Source organism: Cuculus canorus, chromosome 1 (genome assembly GCF_017976375.1).
Source record: "Cuculus canorus isolate bCucCan1 chromosome 1, bCucCan1.pri, whole genome shotgun sequence".
In the NCBI taxonomy this organism is placed as follows: domain Eukaryota; kingdom Metazoa; phylum Chordata; class Aves; order Cuculiformes; family Cuculidae; genus Cuculus; species Cuculus canorus.
In genome coordinates, this window is record NC_071401.1 from 206598132 (window position 1) to 206614956 (window position 16825).

The 16825-nt window shown below is 46.8% G+C and overlaps 1 protein-coding gene across 1 annotated transcript in view; it reads left to right on the forward strand.

Moving 5' to 3' along the window:
* The window catches only part of EXOC4 (exocyst complex component 4), a 479192-nt gene that overhangs the window by 436220 nt on the left and 26147 nt on the right, over nt 1–16825 (forward strand). The window contains exon 17 of the mRNA XM_054084687.1: nt 516–675. Within this exon, the coding sequence (XP_053940662.1) occupies nt 516–675 (160 nt within the window). The remainder of the gene's footprint in view (nt 1–515; nt 676–16825) is intronic.

Below are 16825 nucleotides of genomic sequence, written 5' to 3' on the forward strand. Positions count from 1 at the left end.
TCATCCCCCATCGTGTACTGAAAACAGGGATTGCCCCGACCCAGGTGCAGGACCTTACACTTGGCCTTGTTGAACCTCATGAGGCCCACTTCTCCAGCCTGTCCAGGTCCCTCTGGATGACATCCCATCCTTCTGGTGTGGCAACTACACTACTTAGCTTGGTGTCATCCGCAAATCTACTGAGGGTGCACTCAATCTCGCTGTCAGCATCATTGATAAAGATATTGAACAGCACCAGTCCCAGTACGGACCCCTGAGGGACACCACTTGTCACGGGTCTCCATCTGGACTTTGAGCCATTTGAGCCATTTACTAAAGAAGGGAACCTTGAGGGAAGTCTTAAAATACATAGGGATGATACTTAAGGTTGTTTCCACAGAGAGTCCACTGTATCTCCTGTTCCAGTCCACATGCACCACCTAACAGTGCTGCTTCATAGGTATTACGATGAATTATCATCACTTAGTGTCTTCCTCCTGTGATTTTATTGTTTGTTTCCCACCTCACCCTTGCAGGTTTGGGCCACCTTATCTCCTGCATTCTTATCAATGGAGCCCACTACTTTAAGCGCATCAGCGAATCTGGCATCAAGAAAATGTGTAGGAATATCTTCATCCTCCAGCAAAACCTGACGAACATTACCATGTCACGTGAGGCTGACCTGGACTTTGCAAGGTGAGCAAAGGCGCCCCGTGTTGTGTTTGTTACCGTTCTGATGTCCATGTCTATGAAAGTAGCTCCTTCCAGAGGTTTTACCACTCGTGCGTGCAACTGGATGGATAAAGTTAAGCCCATGAAGTGTTGAGAATATTCACTTTCCCTGTTGTTGAGCAACACTGAGAGAAACATGGATTGCTTGAGCTCAGCGTGAACTCTATGTGAAGGTCCCACCAAAGTGTCTGTGCTCGGGGCTTCCTCTTGGTGTGGTTCTCCTACAACCAAAACCCAGGCAAGGAAAAGCTTCTAGGTATAGGTCTTGGGTGGAACTCAAACTGGATTAATCTGAGGCCTGGATTCATGCCCGGATAAATAATGCTTTGGTTTGTTGAAGGTTTAAGCTTTTAGCAACTCAGAAGAGCAGTGTGTGTGAACCTCCTGGATGCCGGATCCTGTCTGTCTTGAAGTTCTGTTGCTCTTAAAATAGCGGTAATAGCAAAATAAAACCATAACTTGACATGATGGATCTCCTGCAAGTTCCTCACCCATTTTGCTGCTTTGTTCACTAAAGGGGCATCATTTGAGGAATAAGCAAACTCTAAAAGGCATGTGCTTTGCCCATGGACTACCAGGAGTAATATTGGCTGATTCTTTGTGGCAGCTGCTGGTTCAGCAATGGGCAACGAAAGAAAGAGTCAGGAACTTACAATTTAAGGCATGTAAATCAAATGACAAGAGTTTTGCATCACACTTGGATATGACCCACCACAAACACTGGAAATAGTTGGTGATTTGGCCATCACTCGTGGGGACTGAACTGCAAGAGAAGCACAACTCAGATGAGGGAGAGTAGGTATGACTGAGTGCCTCATTTATTCAGGCTCTCATATGGGGAATGATCTCATTATTGAATTAGTTTCTTCATAATAACATTGACATGGAGAAGTTATGAATGCTGAGGCCTAGAGGAGGGGCAGAGAGAAAGATCCATTACTAACTCTCCAAGGTATCAAGTTCCCAAATTCAATCTTTCCTTTTTTAAGTGCTTTTTTCTTTTTCCCCCTGATATGTTAAAATGCTAAATAAATTAGCCTAGTTTTTTGGCAGGCAGAACAGAGCTTGAGCATGTGCTGACAGCAACTGGCACCCAAATAATGAAATGCTGACCGAGCGCTGCTGGAGGCTGGCACGGAACGGCTGGCTGTTTTCTGGAGTGGTCTTTGCAGTAAGGGTTCATAAAATCATAGAATCATAGAATAGTTTGGGTTGGAAGGGACCTTAAAGATCATCAAGTTCTAACCTGCCAGCCATCGGCAGGGACATCCCACTGGATCAGGCTGCCCAAGGCCCCATCCAACCTGGCCTTGAACATCTCCAGGGATGGGGCAGCCACAACTTCCCTTGGCAACCTGTGCCAATGCCTCACTGCTCTCATGATGAAGAAATTCTTCCTTATGTCTAGTCTAAATCTGCCCCTCTCCAGTTTATCCCCATTCCCCCTAGTCCTATCACCACAAGTCTTTGTTAATAGTCCCTCTCCAGCTTTTCTGCAAACCCCAGAGGAGGTTGAAGAGCTCTGACTCGTAGTATTGCACGGTTTGACGGGGAGTTTGAAGGGAAGGGTGAGGAGGGAGTGTTTTCCCCTCGTCCTATATTGCTGGATGGATCATGTGCCAGACGAAGAGTTTCTACAGTATCAACCACCCATAACCAGCCCTCTTTAAGTGTGAGCTATGTGGCAAATAGATTTTCTCCTGCACCACTGGAGCTGCTCATCAACAGCTGAGGAGCTCAGAAGAGATAGAATCATAGAATGGTTTGGGCTGGAAGAGACCTTAAAGGACATCCAATTCCAACTCCCCTGCCACAGGCAGGGACACTTCCCACTGGACAAGGCTGCCCAAGGCCCCATCCAACCAGGCCTTGAACACCTCCAGGGGTGGGACATCCACAACTTTTCTGGGCAACCTGGGCCAGTGCTTCACCACCCTCATTGGGAAGAATTTCTTTGTAATGTTTAGTCTAAATCTTCCTCTTTCCTATTTAAAACCATTCCCCCTCATCCTATGCCTACACACTCTCGTAAATATCCCCTCCCCAGCTCTCTTGTAGGGCCTCTTCAGGTAGTAGAAGGCTTCTCGAAGGTCTCCCTGGAGCCTTCCCCAGGCTGAACAACCCCAACTCTCTCAGCTTGTCCTTATAGCAGAGGTGCTCCAGCCCTCGCATCATCTCTGTGGTCTGCTCTGGACCTGTTCCAACAGTTCTATTTCCTTCTTCTGTTGGGGATTCCAGAACTGGACACAGGACTTCGTGTGGGGTTTCACGAGAGTGGGATAGAGGGGCAGAATCCCCTGCTGGCCACACTTCTTTGGATGCAGCCCAGGACACCGTTGGCCTTCTGCGCTGTGAGCGCCCGTTGTCAGCTTGTGTTGAGCTTCTCATCAACCAGTACCCCACGTTCTTCTCCACGGGGCTGCTCTGAGCTGGGATACCTGAGCTTTATGCACAACAACATCAGCTGCTTTGTGGCACTTATGATGCAGATTTCTTCCCATAAGATAAATTCAACAACATTTTGGTTTAGCTTTCATGACTGTATTGCTTCCGTCTTTCTTTGGGGGCAGATTTCTGTGAACTAGAGAGTATGTTTTATTCTTTTATTCTTCAGATGACTCCTCAATGCTTAATATCCAGCTTCCCCTTTAACATAAATGAGGTGCCTTGTGCATCCAAACCCTGCCCTGCTCACCTGAATTTACAATTACCTGAGCAAGTTCTCCTGTTACCCCAGGGGCTCCCATTACTGAGGTCTATTCAAGCTATAAAATAAACATAACAGTTCGCCCACAGAACGCATAAAATAACTTCAATGTAGGATAAAAGTGATTTGTACTTCTGTGATATTGCTCATATAGGAATCTGTAAATGCTCTGTGCAGTAGCTAACTATCATTTTCACCTTTTTAAAGATGAGAAAAGGAGAACAAGTGGTTATTTTGCATACGGTAGCAGTGACAGAGCTGATGATGGATAAATACTCACTCACCTGCTTCCTTCCTCCCTGCACCTCCTAGTAACTGGGGTAAATTCCCTCTCTGCCTCACTTCTGCAAGGAACTGGGTGATCATGATTTAGTAGTGGACAGGTATGGTTGGAATTGATGGTCTCAAAGGTCTTTTTCCAACCTAATAATTCTATGATTCCATGATCATTACAGAATGGGAGAGATTTCTGGAGCGGGTTTAACCCAGCTTGGGACTCACTGTCCCATTGCTCATCTTTGCAGTTTCCCTTGTGCAAAATAATCCAATGTCTACTCCAATTTCTTTAAATAACTTGATTAGAAGCCATGGGGTCCTGTGATCAAGAGAAGACATAATAATCTTTTAGTAATAGTTAGTGGTTTTTTATACACAAGCACAGAAAAATAGATTTTCTCGGGCAGTTATGGAGCTCTTTCACTCCAGGCTGGATCTAAGCCTCATCTGAAACCAACTGGTTCATGCTTCTCCTGGACAGTCAATTTGCTGCCCCTGTTGCTCTCTTGCCCTCTTGACATTTCTTTGTCTATGAGAGTGGGACACTCGGGGTTTGAGAAGCAAACAGCCACAATTAGTGATCAATACATCACTGCTACTATGATCACTCTTCATACGTTAGGGATTAATTCTGGAAGAGGTCCTGTGTGATCCTTTTCTGGAGGTGAATGCATTTAAAGTCCAGCGTGCTCAAGTTTATAGGAAAGACTGGACCACTTGAGAAAGGCCCAAAAGGCTTTCAAGACTTCCCTGGGTATCATAATTTCCTGGGTACCTGAAAGAGGAGAGATTTAAATGAGACAATGGAAAGAAATTCTTTACTGTGAGGGTAGTGAGGCCCTGGAAGAGGTTGCCAAGGGAAATTGTGGCTGCCCCATCCCTGGAGGTGTTCAAGGCCAGGTTGGATCAGGCTTTGAGCAGCCTGATCTAGTGGGAGGTGTCCCTGCCGATGGCAGGGAGGTTGGAAATGAATGGGCTTTGAGATCCCTTCCAACCCAAACCATTCTGTGATTCTATGATCGTGCTTCTCATTTTGAGTTTGGTTTCATTTTTCACTTGTTATATTCTTCAAGGCTTTATATGGGTCTCAAGGAGTATCGGGCATCTCCTTTCTTCTCTTTCTCAGTGACTTAGGCAGTACAAAATCCAACCAGAGAAGCTGGAGGGGGCAAATCTTTCTCATCTGAAGCCAAAATCATGTTGAGAATTAACAGCAAACTTTTAACTTGTGTAACACTCGCTGGTTCTAGTGAGACTCTTGCTCTTTAAACCACATTTTTCAGAAGATTTGTAACCTGCAGATGACAAAAGCAAGATCTGCTGCTTTGGGCGTCACACCATGGCAGGGGAAGTTTTGTTTCAGATGAGTTTTGCTTTTTGATGCTCAGTTCAAGGTAGAGTCAGGTAGGGAAACTCTCAGCAGAGTGTCATGAAGCAGAGCCGGAGCACGTTTCCATTGGAAAAAATACATTATAAAATCATAGAATGATTTGGGTTGGAAGGAACCTTAAAGCCCATCCAGTTCCAACTCCCTGCCATGGGCAGGAACACATCCCACCAGATCAGGCTGCTCAAGGCCCCATCCAACCTGGCCTGGAACACCTCCAGGGATGGGGGAGCCACAGCTTCTCTGGGCAACCTGTGCCAGTGCCTCACCACTCTCATGGTGAAGAATTCCTTCCTAATGTCTAATCTAAATCTTCCCCCTTCCAGTTTAAAGCCATTTTCCCTCATCCTGTCACTCCAGGCCCTTGGAAAAAGTCCCTCCCCAGCTTTCCTGTAGCCCCTTTAGGTACTGGAAGGTCGCTATAAGGTCTCCCTGGAGCCTTCTCTTCTCCAGGCTGAAAAACCCCAACTCTCTCAGTCTGTCCTCATAGCAAAGGTGCTCCAGCCCCTGGATCATCACTGTGACCTCCTCTGAACCCGTTCCAACAGTTCATATCTTTCTTTTGTTGAGGATTCCAGAACTGGTCACAGGACTCCAGGTGGGATTTCATGAGAGCAGAGTAGAAGGGAAGAATCTTCTGCCTCACCCTACTGGCCACGTTTCATTTGATTGCCGAGTTCTGAGAGTTCTAGCTAGGAGTTTCTCCACCAAAAGGAGAAAGAGTAAAAAAAAGCTGGTTCTGCCTCCAAGAGGATGTGTAGTATTTGCTAAATTTCCTGCAAATATTCATATTTTTCCCTCTTATAGATGTGTTCAGCCGCTAGGCCAGCAGAAATGCAGTCAATTTTTAAGGCACCCACCACTATATTCAAGAAAAATCAGGATTTTCTTCCTGTGTATAATACCTACGGATTTACTGCAAAGTCTAGGAGGAGCATGAGTTCCAAATACCTCAGAATTTTGAAATTTTCAGACCCAGAGTGAGATTTATGGCATTAAACAGATAAAATTCAGCTTCAGATTTGGATTCTAGTTCAGATCTTTTCCCTTTGTGCCTTCTTTCCTTCTCCCCTCCTATCCCCACCAAAATTTACACTTGAATGTTTATGCAGAGATTTCATCGGAGGTGGTTGAAAAAGGTAAGGTTTCTGCTGCAGACTTCTTGTTATATGAAATATCATTCAAGTCTTAGAAATTCATTTTTCATTTAAAAAAAACCACTTTCTCAGACACACAGCGGTGCTAAAATTGCCCTATTCTTGAAAGTTAATTGAGATGGTTGCAAGGGGAAGGGAAAGACCGGTGATGAAATGTGAACATTTCATACAACACTGTGTCATTTTGACCTCTGAGATAAAGGTTTTTGAATGGTGCTGCTCATCTTTACTGAATCTGAAAGTGTCCTTCATCCCTTAAATGGTTTGCAGCACAGGAAACCAAAGGTATCTGTACACCTACGAGTGAGATCGGATGTTTCCCTGCTGCTACCATTCAAATTAGTGGTTGCAACATCCATCCATCCCACAGGGACTACGAATCTCTTTTCCTGCTGCTAAAGATGTTACCAAGGCCTGTGGCTCTGGCCAAGTCTTTCTAGTAGATGTGGTACCTACGTTGTCACTGCCAGCAGCTCCCAGACACTCCAAGAAGTCATAGAATCGTAGAATAGTTCAGGCTGGAAGGAACCTTAAAGATCATCCAGCTCCAACCCCCCTGCCATGGGAAGGGACACGTCCCACTAGAGTCCTTAGTGAGAAGATACCGGGAGAAACCATCAGCATGCCAGAGAGTTGTTCACAGGTTGGCCATGAATAAGCCCTTGAAATGTAGTCCAGACTCCTCCGATCGAATGTATCGATGCACGAGGGCTGCTGGAATTCTTATCACTCACAAAAGAGAATGACCTTTGCTTCTGTTCCTGGGTAGCTGCTGCTCTGACCCTGTTCCTCTGTGTCTGTGCTCTCCCATTGACCTCCAGGATGCCACAATGCATATTTACTTGCTTGTATTCTTACATATTTTGGACATCTTCCTTTCACCCATGCAGCTGCCTGCAGAGAGTCAGGAGTGAACGACACCAGTCCTCATACTGGTTTCAATAAGTGAGAAATGCTAAGGCATTTGTAGGAAGCAGTTACCATTAACACCAGTTACCCTAAATGGGTCCTGGAAAGACACCTTTTACCCAAAACCCATCTTCATTTAGGTGGAAAGGGTCAAGGAAGTATTGATGGAGGAGGATGCAGCTGGACCATGAGCTTTCTTTCAAACCAGTGTCAAACTGCTGCATTACTGGTTGGATTTGGTCAGGGTGTCAAGACAGGCTGTGAGAGCTGGGCTTGTTCAGCCTGGAGAAGAGAAGCCTCTGGAGAGACCTTCTAGCAACCTTCCAGTACTTAAAGGGGGCTGCAGAAAAGCTGGAGAGGGGCTCTTTGTCAGGGAGTGCAGAGATAGGACGAGGGGGAACAGTTTTAAGCTGAAAGATGGGAGATCTAGAAAGAAATGCTTTACTGTGAGGGTGGTGAGGCACTGGAACAATTGCCCAGAGAAGTAGTGGATGCCCTATCCCCAAAGGTGTTCAAGGCCAGGCTGGATGAAGCTATGAAGAACCTGATCCCACAGAAGGTGTCCTTACCCGTGACAGAGGGGTTAGAATTGATGGGCTTTAGCCCAAACCATCCTATAATTTATGTCTGCATGAAGCCACACAGAGACCACCATGGGTTTGGGAATGGCCTGAAGCTCCGCCAGGGGAGGTTCAGGCTGGATATCAGAAAAAAATTCTTCACGGAAAGAGTCATCGGGCACTGGAACAGCTGCCCAGGGAGGTGGTCGAGTCACCTTCCCTGGTGCTTAAGGAATGGGTTGATGAAGTGCTCAGGGACATGGTTTAAGGGAGTGTTAGGAATGGTTGGACTCAATGATCCAGTGGGTCCTTTCCAACCTGGTGATTCTATGATTCTATGGTCTGCCTCTGGCACCGAAGCAGCTCTCTTGTTTTTAAATCAATCAAAAAGTTTGCAAGCTCGAATCAGTCCCAGCAGCAGAGTGGCTATCGACCTTCCAGGTTTAGGACCAGCTCAGCTGGTGACGAGGTGGAGATGCTCTTGTGCCTGAATTTTCCAGTGCAAACAGCCCCGTTGCTTTCAGCACTAACATCCATGGGGGTGGCAGCTCTGTCCTACCCAACTCTTCTCTTATTCTTGCATGAGGAGAACTGGAAAATCCCTCCGGGAACAATCTCCAGCAGTGGGATTTCAGAGGGTGCTTTATTTCAGAGTGCAGTTCTGGTTCGGATGCTCTGCATTTAGGGCTCTTGACTGGCAGGCAGGGAATTTTTTTGTTTGATTATACAGGAGAAGGAGAGATTTGTGTCTTTCACCTAAAGTGCAAGGCTGTCCCAGACAGGAGAATAAGCAGGAACTTGCTGCCATCTACTGGATGCTGCAGAGGGAAGGGGAAGCCAGAGTGCATTAGAGATTCCTCAGATGTCTCAGTTCTCTGAAAGAAGTCCTTTTAATTGCCAAATGTTATTTCTCTTTCTGATTTCAATCTTCATAGATAGGGAAACAGCAAGCTGTGTTTGCTGCCGGGCTGCCCAGGCTCCCTGAGGATGTAGGTGTTGGAGGGAAACCTCCTTCAAGATCCATTCTTGATGCTTAGAATCATAGAGTCATAGAATCATAGAATAGTTTGGGTTGGAAGGGACCTTAAAGATCATCCAGTTCCAACCCCCCTGCCGTGGGCAGGGACACCTCCCACTGGATCAGGCTGCCCAAGGCCTCATACAACCTGACCTTGGACACCTCCAGGGATGGGCTTGACTTGTGACTGTGTTGAAACCCAGGTCCAATGGATCCTGACCAGGATCCCCTTCATTCAGTGGCAGATGCTCTTCTTTTATCAGTGCTCCTGTGATGCTCCTCTGCTTCCTGTGGTTCAGAACTGGATGAGAAGGATATCTCAGATGTTCTTCCTTGGGGCTGCACTCAAGCCAGGGTATTTAAGATCATGGAATCATAGAATGGTTTGGGCTGGAAGGGCACGATGTAGGCACAGTGGTGTTTGGCTGATGGTTGGACTTGATGATCTTAGACGTCTTTTCCAACCTTAATGATTCTATTATTCTATCGGTTTTGGATCTCAGGTGCAATGCAGCTACTTCCACCATGAAATAGTTATGACAGTCTCCCCGATGTTCGGTGGTTGGTGGGTGTCGAGATTGAAGGTGAAATTTCAACCCATATGAAGTGGTTTTTTCCTCTGCGTGGCAGGGACAGCAGATGGCTGTCACGTATATATCCTTTAATACCTTGTCAGGGCTAGACAACCCTACAGATTGAACCCGGGCCTTTTGCAGTCAGCTACCAATGGGTTGGGTTTTTTTTAAATCCTGATATAGTTAAGCTGCTCATTGAGCCAACCCCTCCCAGAATCATAGAATCATTTGATTGGAAAAGATCTTTGAGACCATCAAGTCCAACTGTACCTGTCCACTACTAAACCATATCTCTGAGCACCTTGTCTGCCAGTCTTTTAAACACCTCCAGGGATGGGGACTCAGCCACCTCCCTGGGCAGCCTCTGCCAGCATCTGAGAACCCTTTAGGGAAAGAAATATTTCCTAGTATCCAATCTGAACCTCTCCTGGTGCAACTTGAGGCCATATCCTCTCATCCTATCACATTGGGAGAAAAGACCAACACCCACTCCGCTACAGCCTCCTTTTAGGCAGTTGTAGACAGTGATGAGGTCTCCCCTCAGCCTCCTTTGCTCCAGGCTAAACAACCTCAGGGCCCTCAGCTGCTCCTCATAAGGCTTGTTCTCCAGACCCTTCTCCAGCTTCGGTGCCCTTTTCTGGACACGCTTCAGCCCCTCAATGTCCATCTTGGAGAGAGAGGCCCAAAACTGAACCCAGGATTCGAGGTGCGGCCTCACCAATGCCAAGTACAGGGGCACAATCACTTCCCTGCTCCTGCTGGCCACGCTGTCTCTCTGTTGGACGTAAAAACTCTTCCTCGTTCATAAAGATTGCTAACGTTTTAGTCTGGAGGAAACTTTATAGCCCAAGTTTCTCAGTGCTGTGGAAGGCAAAATTCACCAATGCTTTGCAGTATGGATCCTAGGAATGCTCTTCCCTATAGAGGAGCCAGAAGCAGAACAAGATCTAGAAGAAAAGCTTTTCTTTGCTGACAGCATGGGAAAGACATGTTATCTCTATCACGATGTTGGACTCATGTTGTGTATCTGTGGAGCGTGCCCTCATTTTGGTTTTGCCGCTTTTAATTAACAAAGCTGCTTTACTTTCAATTAATGACTTGGTTACAACAAAACCCATATTTTCTTTTCCTTTCTTTCCTCTCTTGTTTTCTCCCCCCTGTAGTTTCCACTGAGCTTTGATCTCAGTGCAGGTTTAATTAGCTGTAATTAGTGGTTTCACTGCATTAACCAAAAATCCCAACCACAGAGGATTAAAAAAACACTCCTCAGCTTGATGTCCCCACCCCACCTTTCTCCTTTAGCCTCCTCCGTGTGCTTTGAGGGATCAGAAACTGTGTCCCCATACAGTCCCTCACTGGACGGGTGCTGGTGGGTGATGCCTCATGCATCCCAAACAGTTGCCCTGTTCTGGATTCATAGAATCATAGAATAGTTTAGGTTGGAAGGGACCTTAAAGATCATCTAGTTCCAACTCCCCTGTCATGGGCAGAGACATCCCACTGGATCAGGCTGCCCGAGGCCCCATCCAACCTGGCCTTGAACACCTCCAGGGATGGGGCAGCCACAGCTTCCCTGGGCAACCTGGGCCAGTGCCTCACCACTCTCATGGTGAAGAAATTCTTCCTTATGTCCAGTCTAAATCTGCCCCTCTACAGTTTATACCCATTGCCCCTCGTCCTATCACCACAAGCCTTTGTGAACAGTCCCTCTCCAGCTTTCTTGTAGCCCTTTCAGGTACTGGAAGGTCGCTATAAGATCTCCTTGGAGCCTTCTCTTCTCCAGGCCGAACAACCCCAACTCTCTCAGCCTGTCCTTGTACAGAAGGTTCTCCAGCCTTCAGATCATTGTTCTAGCCTCCTCTGGACACGTTCCAACAGTTCTGTTTCCTTCTTATGTTGAGGATTCCAGAACTGGACACAGGAATCCATAAGAGGTCTCAGAAGAGAGGAACAGAGGGGCAGATTCAATAAAACTTCACTGGAACAAATCACCCATCCATATAGTTTGATTTCCAGTTAAATGTACAGCTGCTGTATGTTTTAGTAGGACACAAAATTATGGCTTCCCAACTTCTCATATAGTGCTTCATGGGGTTTCTGACTGCTCTCAGTACATTTACAGCATGGTGCCTGCTCAAGACTTCCCAAGCTTTCAGCTTCTTCAGTCCTACATGAGCTTCTGGAAGCCATAATATGGCCATGTGCTTTGTTGGAGCTGCCCAGAAATGAGAGAGGGTTCTGGAAAACGTGACTGATCTGGGGAAACCAAAATCACTGGTCTGCTTTCCTCCATGGAAGTGCACAGGGGAATTGCATCGTTGGCCATGCAATTCATCTGATCAGTCACAAGAGAGCAGGAAGAAACCAAAGAGCTCCTTGAGCTGTGAAGTAAGAGTAGTGCTGAGAACCATGTCTCCTGTCAAGATACCCACTCAACACTTATTAGACATCAGTGTACACCACACCGAGCCCCACCAACCACTGGTGCGTTGCAAAAGGTCTTGCTTCCTCTGACCAGCTCAGAAGCTTGATGGATATTTTTGAAGACCACACTGGAAAATACAGTGTTCCCACATAGCCCACCTTGATGCCCAGGACTGGAGATCACGTATGGGTCCCAATTCACTGTGGGTCAAGCATTTCTACTTACCCTGTCTGTGCTAAGGTTGGTTGTTTTCAGTGTCACATGTGCACCCAATCTCCTTGCAGTGTGGGGAACCAAAAGGCTCTGCTTGTCCCTTCCAGAGTTCTCCAGGGTAAGAGGGTAGAGAAATTCAGGTCTAAGTTTACATCCGTGAGTGTTTTAGAGAGGAGTTTGGCCACCCTTTGCATCACTGGCCCATGGTGCTGACATGTACAGGATAAGCAACACCCCTGTCTTGAACCTCAAAATGGTTCTCAGGTCATCTCACTGGAGTGAGGGTACACATGCTCTGAATCCCATACTCCCCAGGACTCAGAAACCATGTCTTGCTGTCCCAGGTTTGTCATTTCTGGAAGGGAAGCCTTTCCAAAGTCAGGAATTACACTCTTCAGCCATGACCTACAAGGGGCCTACAAGAAAGCTGGGGAGAGACGGTTTACAAAGGCTTGTAGTGATGGGATGAGGGGGAATGGGTATAAACTGGAGAGGGGCAGATTTAGACTGGACAAAAGGAGGAATTTCTTCACAAGGAGAGTGGTGAGACACTGGAACAGGTTGCCCAGGGAAGTTGTGGTTGCCCCATCCCTGGAGGTGTTCAAGGCCAGGTTGGATGGGGCCTTGGGCAGCCTGATCCAGTGAGAGGTGTCCCTGCCCATGGCAGGGAGTTTGGAACTGGTTGATCTTTAAGGTCCCTTCCAAGCCAAGCTAGTCTATGATTCTATGATTGCGCTTGCGTATCTAGTGGGATCTTACCTGATCTAGTGGGATGCCCATGGCAGGGGAGTCAGAACTGGATGATCTTTAAGGTCCCTTCCAACCCAAACTATTCTATGATTCTATGATTCTATGATTCTATACCTCATGATGCCGACACCTCACCCAGTATCACCTTCCTCTTCTTATCCTGTGCACAGCAAACCCTATCAAATCATGGAGTGGTTTGGGTTGGAAGGGACCTTAAAGCCCACCCAGTTCCACCCCCGTGCTGTGGGCAGGGACGCTTTCCACTGAATCAGGTTGCTCATAGCCTCATCCAACCTGGTCTTGATTGCTCTAATGCAAAGTAGTAAATGAGAGCAGGGAAATGATCCAGCTTGGGGGGGGGCAGGGCTGTGTTTTGGGTTTAGAATCAGCTTTTTCTCATTTTTGGCATGATCAGCTCCCCGGTTTGGTTCACAGCAGGCCTCGCAAACAGCTGTGCTGGCACAACTGAAAGAGAGGGAACAAACAAGGAAATGAGCTGTAAGGTTCCGAAATGATAATGCTCCTACAAATGGAACTTTGTCTTAAATTAGGATAAGACATCAGGGGTGATGAAGGAATTGGTCAAGGTTGGAGCAGAGGGGAGGGAGGAGGAGTGAATATGCCCTTATGCAGAGCTCGCTGCGCTTCCCTCACCACCTTTAGGCCACTTGGCCTCACTCCAACTTATGGAGGGACAACTGTTGTTCTCAGATTTGCTGAGCAGCAGCTTTCTTATTCATTGCCTGTGTCTGGGAAATGTCTTGCCTGCTGCTGATTCTCTACATTACGAAAAAAACTCCAAAATGCCCTAATGGTGATAGACCAGATGTTCAGAAGCAAAGAGCCTGACTCTTGAGGGATGACATTTCTTATGTTTGTCCTTAAGTAATTTTCACATAATGAGAGCACTTGAGAACGTGAAGATGGAAAGAAAGTGGCTGAACCACAGGGTAATGACAGCACATCACTCCCTTTCCTTTGGTGACTGCATGGATTAAAAATTCCTCAAGGAGGGGATTTTGTTGGCTTTGTAATTAAAACACACACCAGGCATTTTGCAGACACATGGGCCGTGGCAGCTCGAAGAACATGCGTTCAAGTCCAACAAAGTATTTAAGTCTGAGTTTAACTTTCAGATGTATGCGTTGACCTGTTGAACCCATGAATGCTTGCTCTATAACTAGAGGTTCACCACAGTCACGTCTCCATCAGAGCTGGCTGCCCTTCCTTCCCTTTAGAGCAAGAAGCGAGAAGTGAGGATGATTAGAGTGCGATTGTCTGAATTGGTTTAAATTTTATTTGAAATGAGATGAAGGGCCTCCTAGGAATGCCTGTTGCTTTCCCACAAGGATCAGGGAGCAAAGGTGACCTGCTCAGTGGAATTATCTACAGCAGACATTTATCACTGGGTAAGATGAGCCCCTCCTCGGCTGTCTGGGGCCAGAAGGTGACCTTGCAGGTGGGCAGATCAATCTGCAAGCACCCTCCATAGGTTTTACACCCAGTGGCAGCTGCATATTAACTGGATTACAGGGATGAATTCATTTGGCAGTTTCTACCTTCCTAATCGTAGAATGGTTTGGGTTGGAAGGAACCTTAATGATCATCCAGTTCCAACTCTCCTGCCATGGGCAGGAACACCTCCCACCAGACCAGGCTGCTCAAAGCCTCATTCAGCCTGACCTTGAACACCGCCAGGGATGGGGCAGCCACAGCCCCCCCTGGGCAACCTGTGCCAGTGCCTCCCCACCCTCATCATGAACAATTTCTTCCTAATGTCTAATTTAAATCTTTTCCCATCCAATTTAAAGCCATTCCTCCTCATCCTATCACTCCAGGCCCTTGGAAAAAGCCCCTGAACAGCTTTCCTGAAGCCCCTTCAGATACTGGAAGGTCACTCTAAGGTCTCCTTGGAGCTTTCTCATCTCCAAGCTGAACAAGCCCAACTCTCTCAGTCTGTCCTCATAGCAGAGGGTCTCCAGCCCTTGGATCATCTTTGTGGCCTCCTCTGGACTTGTTCCAACAGTTCCATGTCCTTCTTATGTTGGGGATTCCAGACTGGACACAGGACTCCAAGTAGGTTCTCACAAGAGCAGAGTAGAAATGGAGAACCGTGGTCAAACAATGTCCAAACATAGTGTGATGTGTGAAATCATGTAGCATCCACTCTTCCGTGGTATCGCTCCGTATAGCAGAGGAAGTATCTTAAAATACCAGTCGACACTGGAAGGTGCCAGTCCTGCTCAGGCTTTCCGCTGTTGACTCAACAGTTTTATTTTGATCAGCCATTTCGCTTTTTCCCGGAGGCACTTTTAATCTTCTCACTGTAACCTTTAAAGACATAGGTTTTAGTGGCCTCTGTAATGATTTTCATTGCCTGAATGTGGATGTCTGAGTTGCTCTGAGTAAAGACATTAATTCAATATTTCTAAACTGGAAATGGACTGAAAAACTGAGAGGCTTCATTGACTTTCCTTGCTTGGTTCTCGCTGTGTTAGTGAAACAATCAATGGAGGTGAACTTCTCAGCCAGCAGAAAGCGGCGTTCGCATTTCCAGCGACACAAGCTCAGGAAGATGTGGATAAACATTTTTAAGAAGTAGATTTTGGCTGTTAGACTTGGCCAGAGCCCATTCCTACTCTGCATTAGCAATATCAGGATATATTCTCCTGGAAATGAATTACAAACAAGTTCCTTATTTATCCCTGAGGTGACAGTCTTTTGCTGATACGTGCTTTCTTGAGACTAATAAGTTTTGAATGTTGGTGGGGAAAGGAAAAAAAAAATCAAAGTAATTACTTTGTGTTCCCAAGCTCCTTATTTGTGTAGGTGCATGTGTGTTTATCTCGCTCTGTCATGCTGCATTGCTAATGATAATTAAAGGGAAGGGATTTTTCTTGTTAAGAGTTTTTCTTCTTAATTTCTGCCTGTGGTGACTTTGGCCTCCATGACAACACTGAGCCACTGACCAGGTACTTGTAGAACTGTAGTTCTTTAATAGAAGGACTAAGGCTCGGGTAAGAGTAGCCTGATGGAAAAGGACCTGGGGGTGCTGGTCAACAGCAGCTTAACATGAGCCAGCAGTGGCCCTGGTGGACAGGAAAGCCAACAGCATCTTGGCTTGGATCAGTCATGGTGTGGCCAGTAGGAGTAGGGAAGGGATCATCCACCTGGACTTGGTACCGGTGAGACCACACCTTGAATCCTGGGTTCAGTTTTGGGCCCCTCACTCCAAGAAAGACATCAAGGGGCTGGAGAGTGTCCAGAGGAGGGCAACACAGCTAGGGAAGGATCTGGAGCCCAGGGGTTCTGGGAGTGGCTGAGGGACCTGAGGCTGTTTAGTCTGGAGAAGAGGAGGCTGAGGGGACACCTCATCATTTTCTGCTGCTGTCGTAAAGGAGGTTGTAGTGAGGTGGGTGTTGCTCTCTTTTCCCAAGTAACAAGTGATAGGATGAGAGGAAATGGCCTCAAGTTGCACCAGGGGAGGTTTAGATTGGACATTAGGAACAATTTCTTTGCAGCAAGAGTGGTGCAGCACTGGCAGAGGCTGCCCAGGGCAGTGGTGGAGTCCCCACCCCTGGAGGTGTTAAGAAAATGAGTAGGACATGATTTAGTAGGCACTGTGGTGATGGACTGGCAGTTGGATTGGATGACCTTGGAGGTCTTTTCCAACCTTAATGATTCCATGATTCTATAGTTGGGTTGTTTTGTTTATCCAGGTCTGCAGTATGTAGGGTAGGTGTTGGTTTTCTTTGTAGACCAGGTGTTGAAAGCACATCCTGTGTGTGTGAGTCCAAGTGTTCACTATCATCTTGACCATGATTCTTGCAAATCACAGAGTACTTGTCAACCTTTACCTTATATGACTACGAAGAATTTAGTATGTGGGTGACCATAGCGAAAATACGGTGCAAAACCAGATTGTACATCGTCAGCTCTGGTGTGATGTGGGTGGTCTAAGGAGTTGTGCCTGGTTTCCAGCCTGGAACGTCCATCCCACCCAAGAGGGATTCAGTCTCTCCTTGCTCTCTGTTTTTTTTCATGAAATGTGATCTAAGTGATCTGGAAAGAGGGCATGGGGCTTTCCCACCAGCTACCCAGGCTGCGTAGATGGCAGACCAGGAGATGTCAATCTGG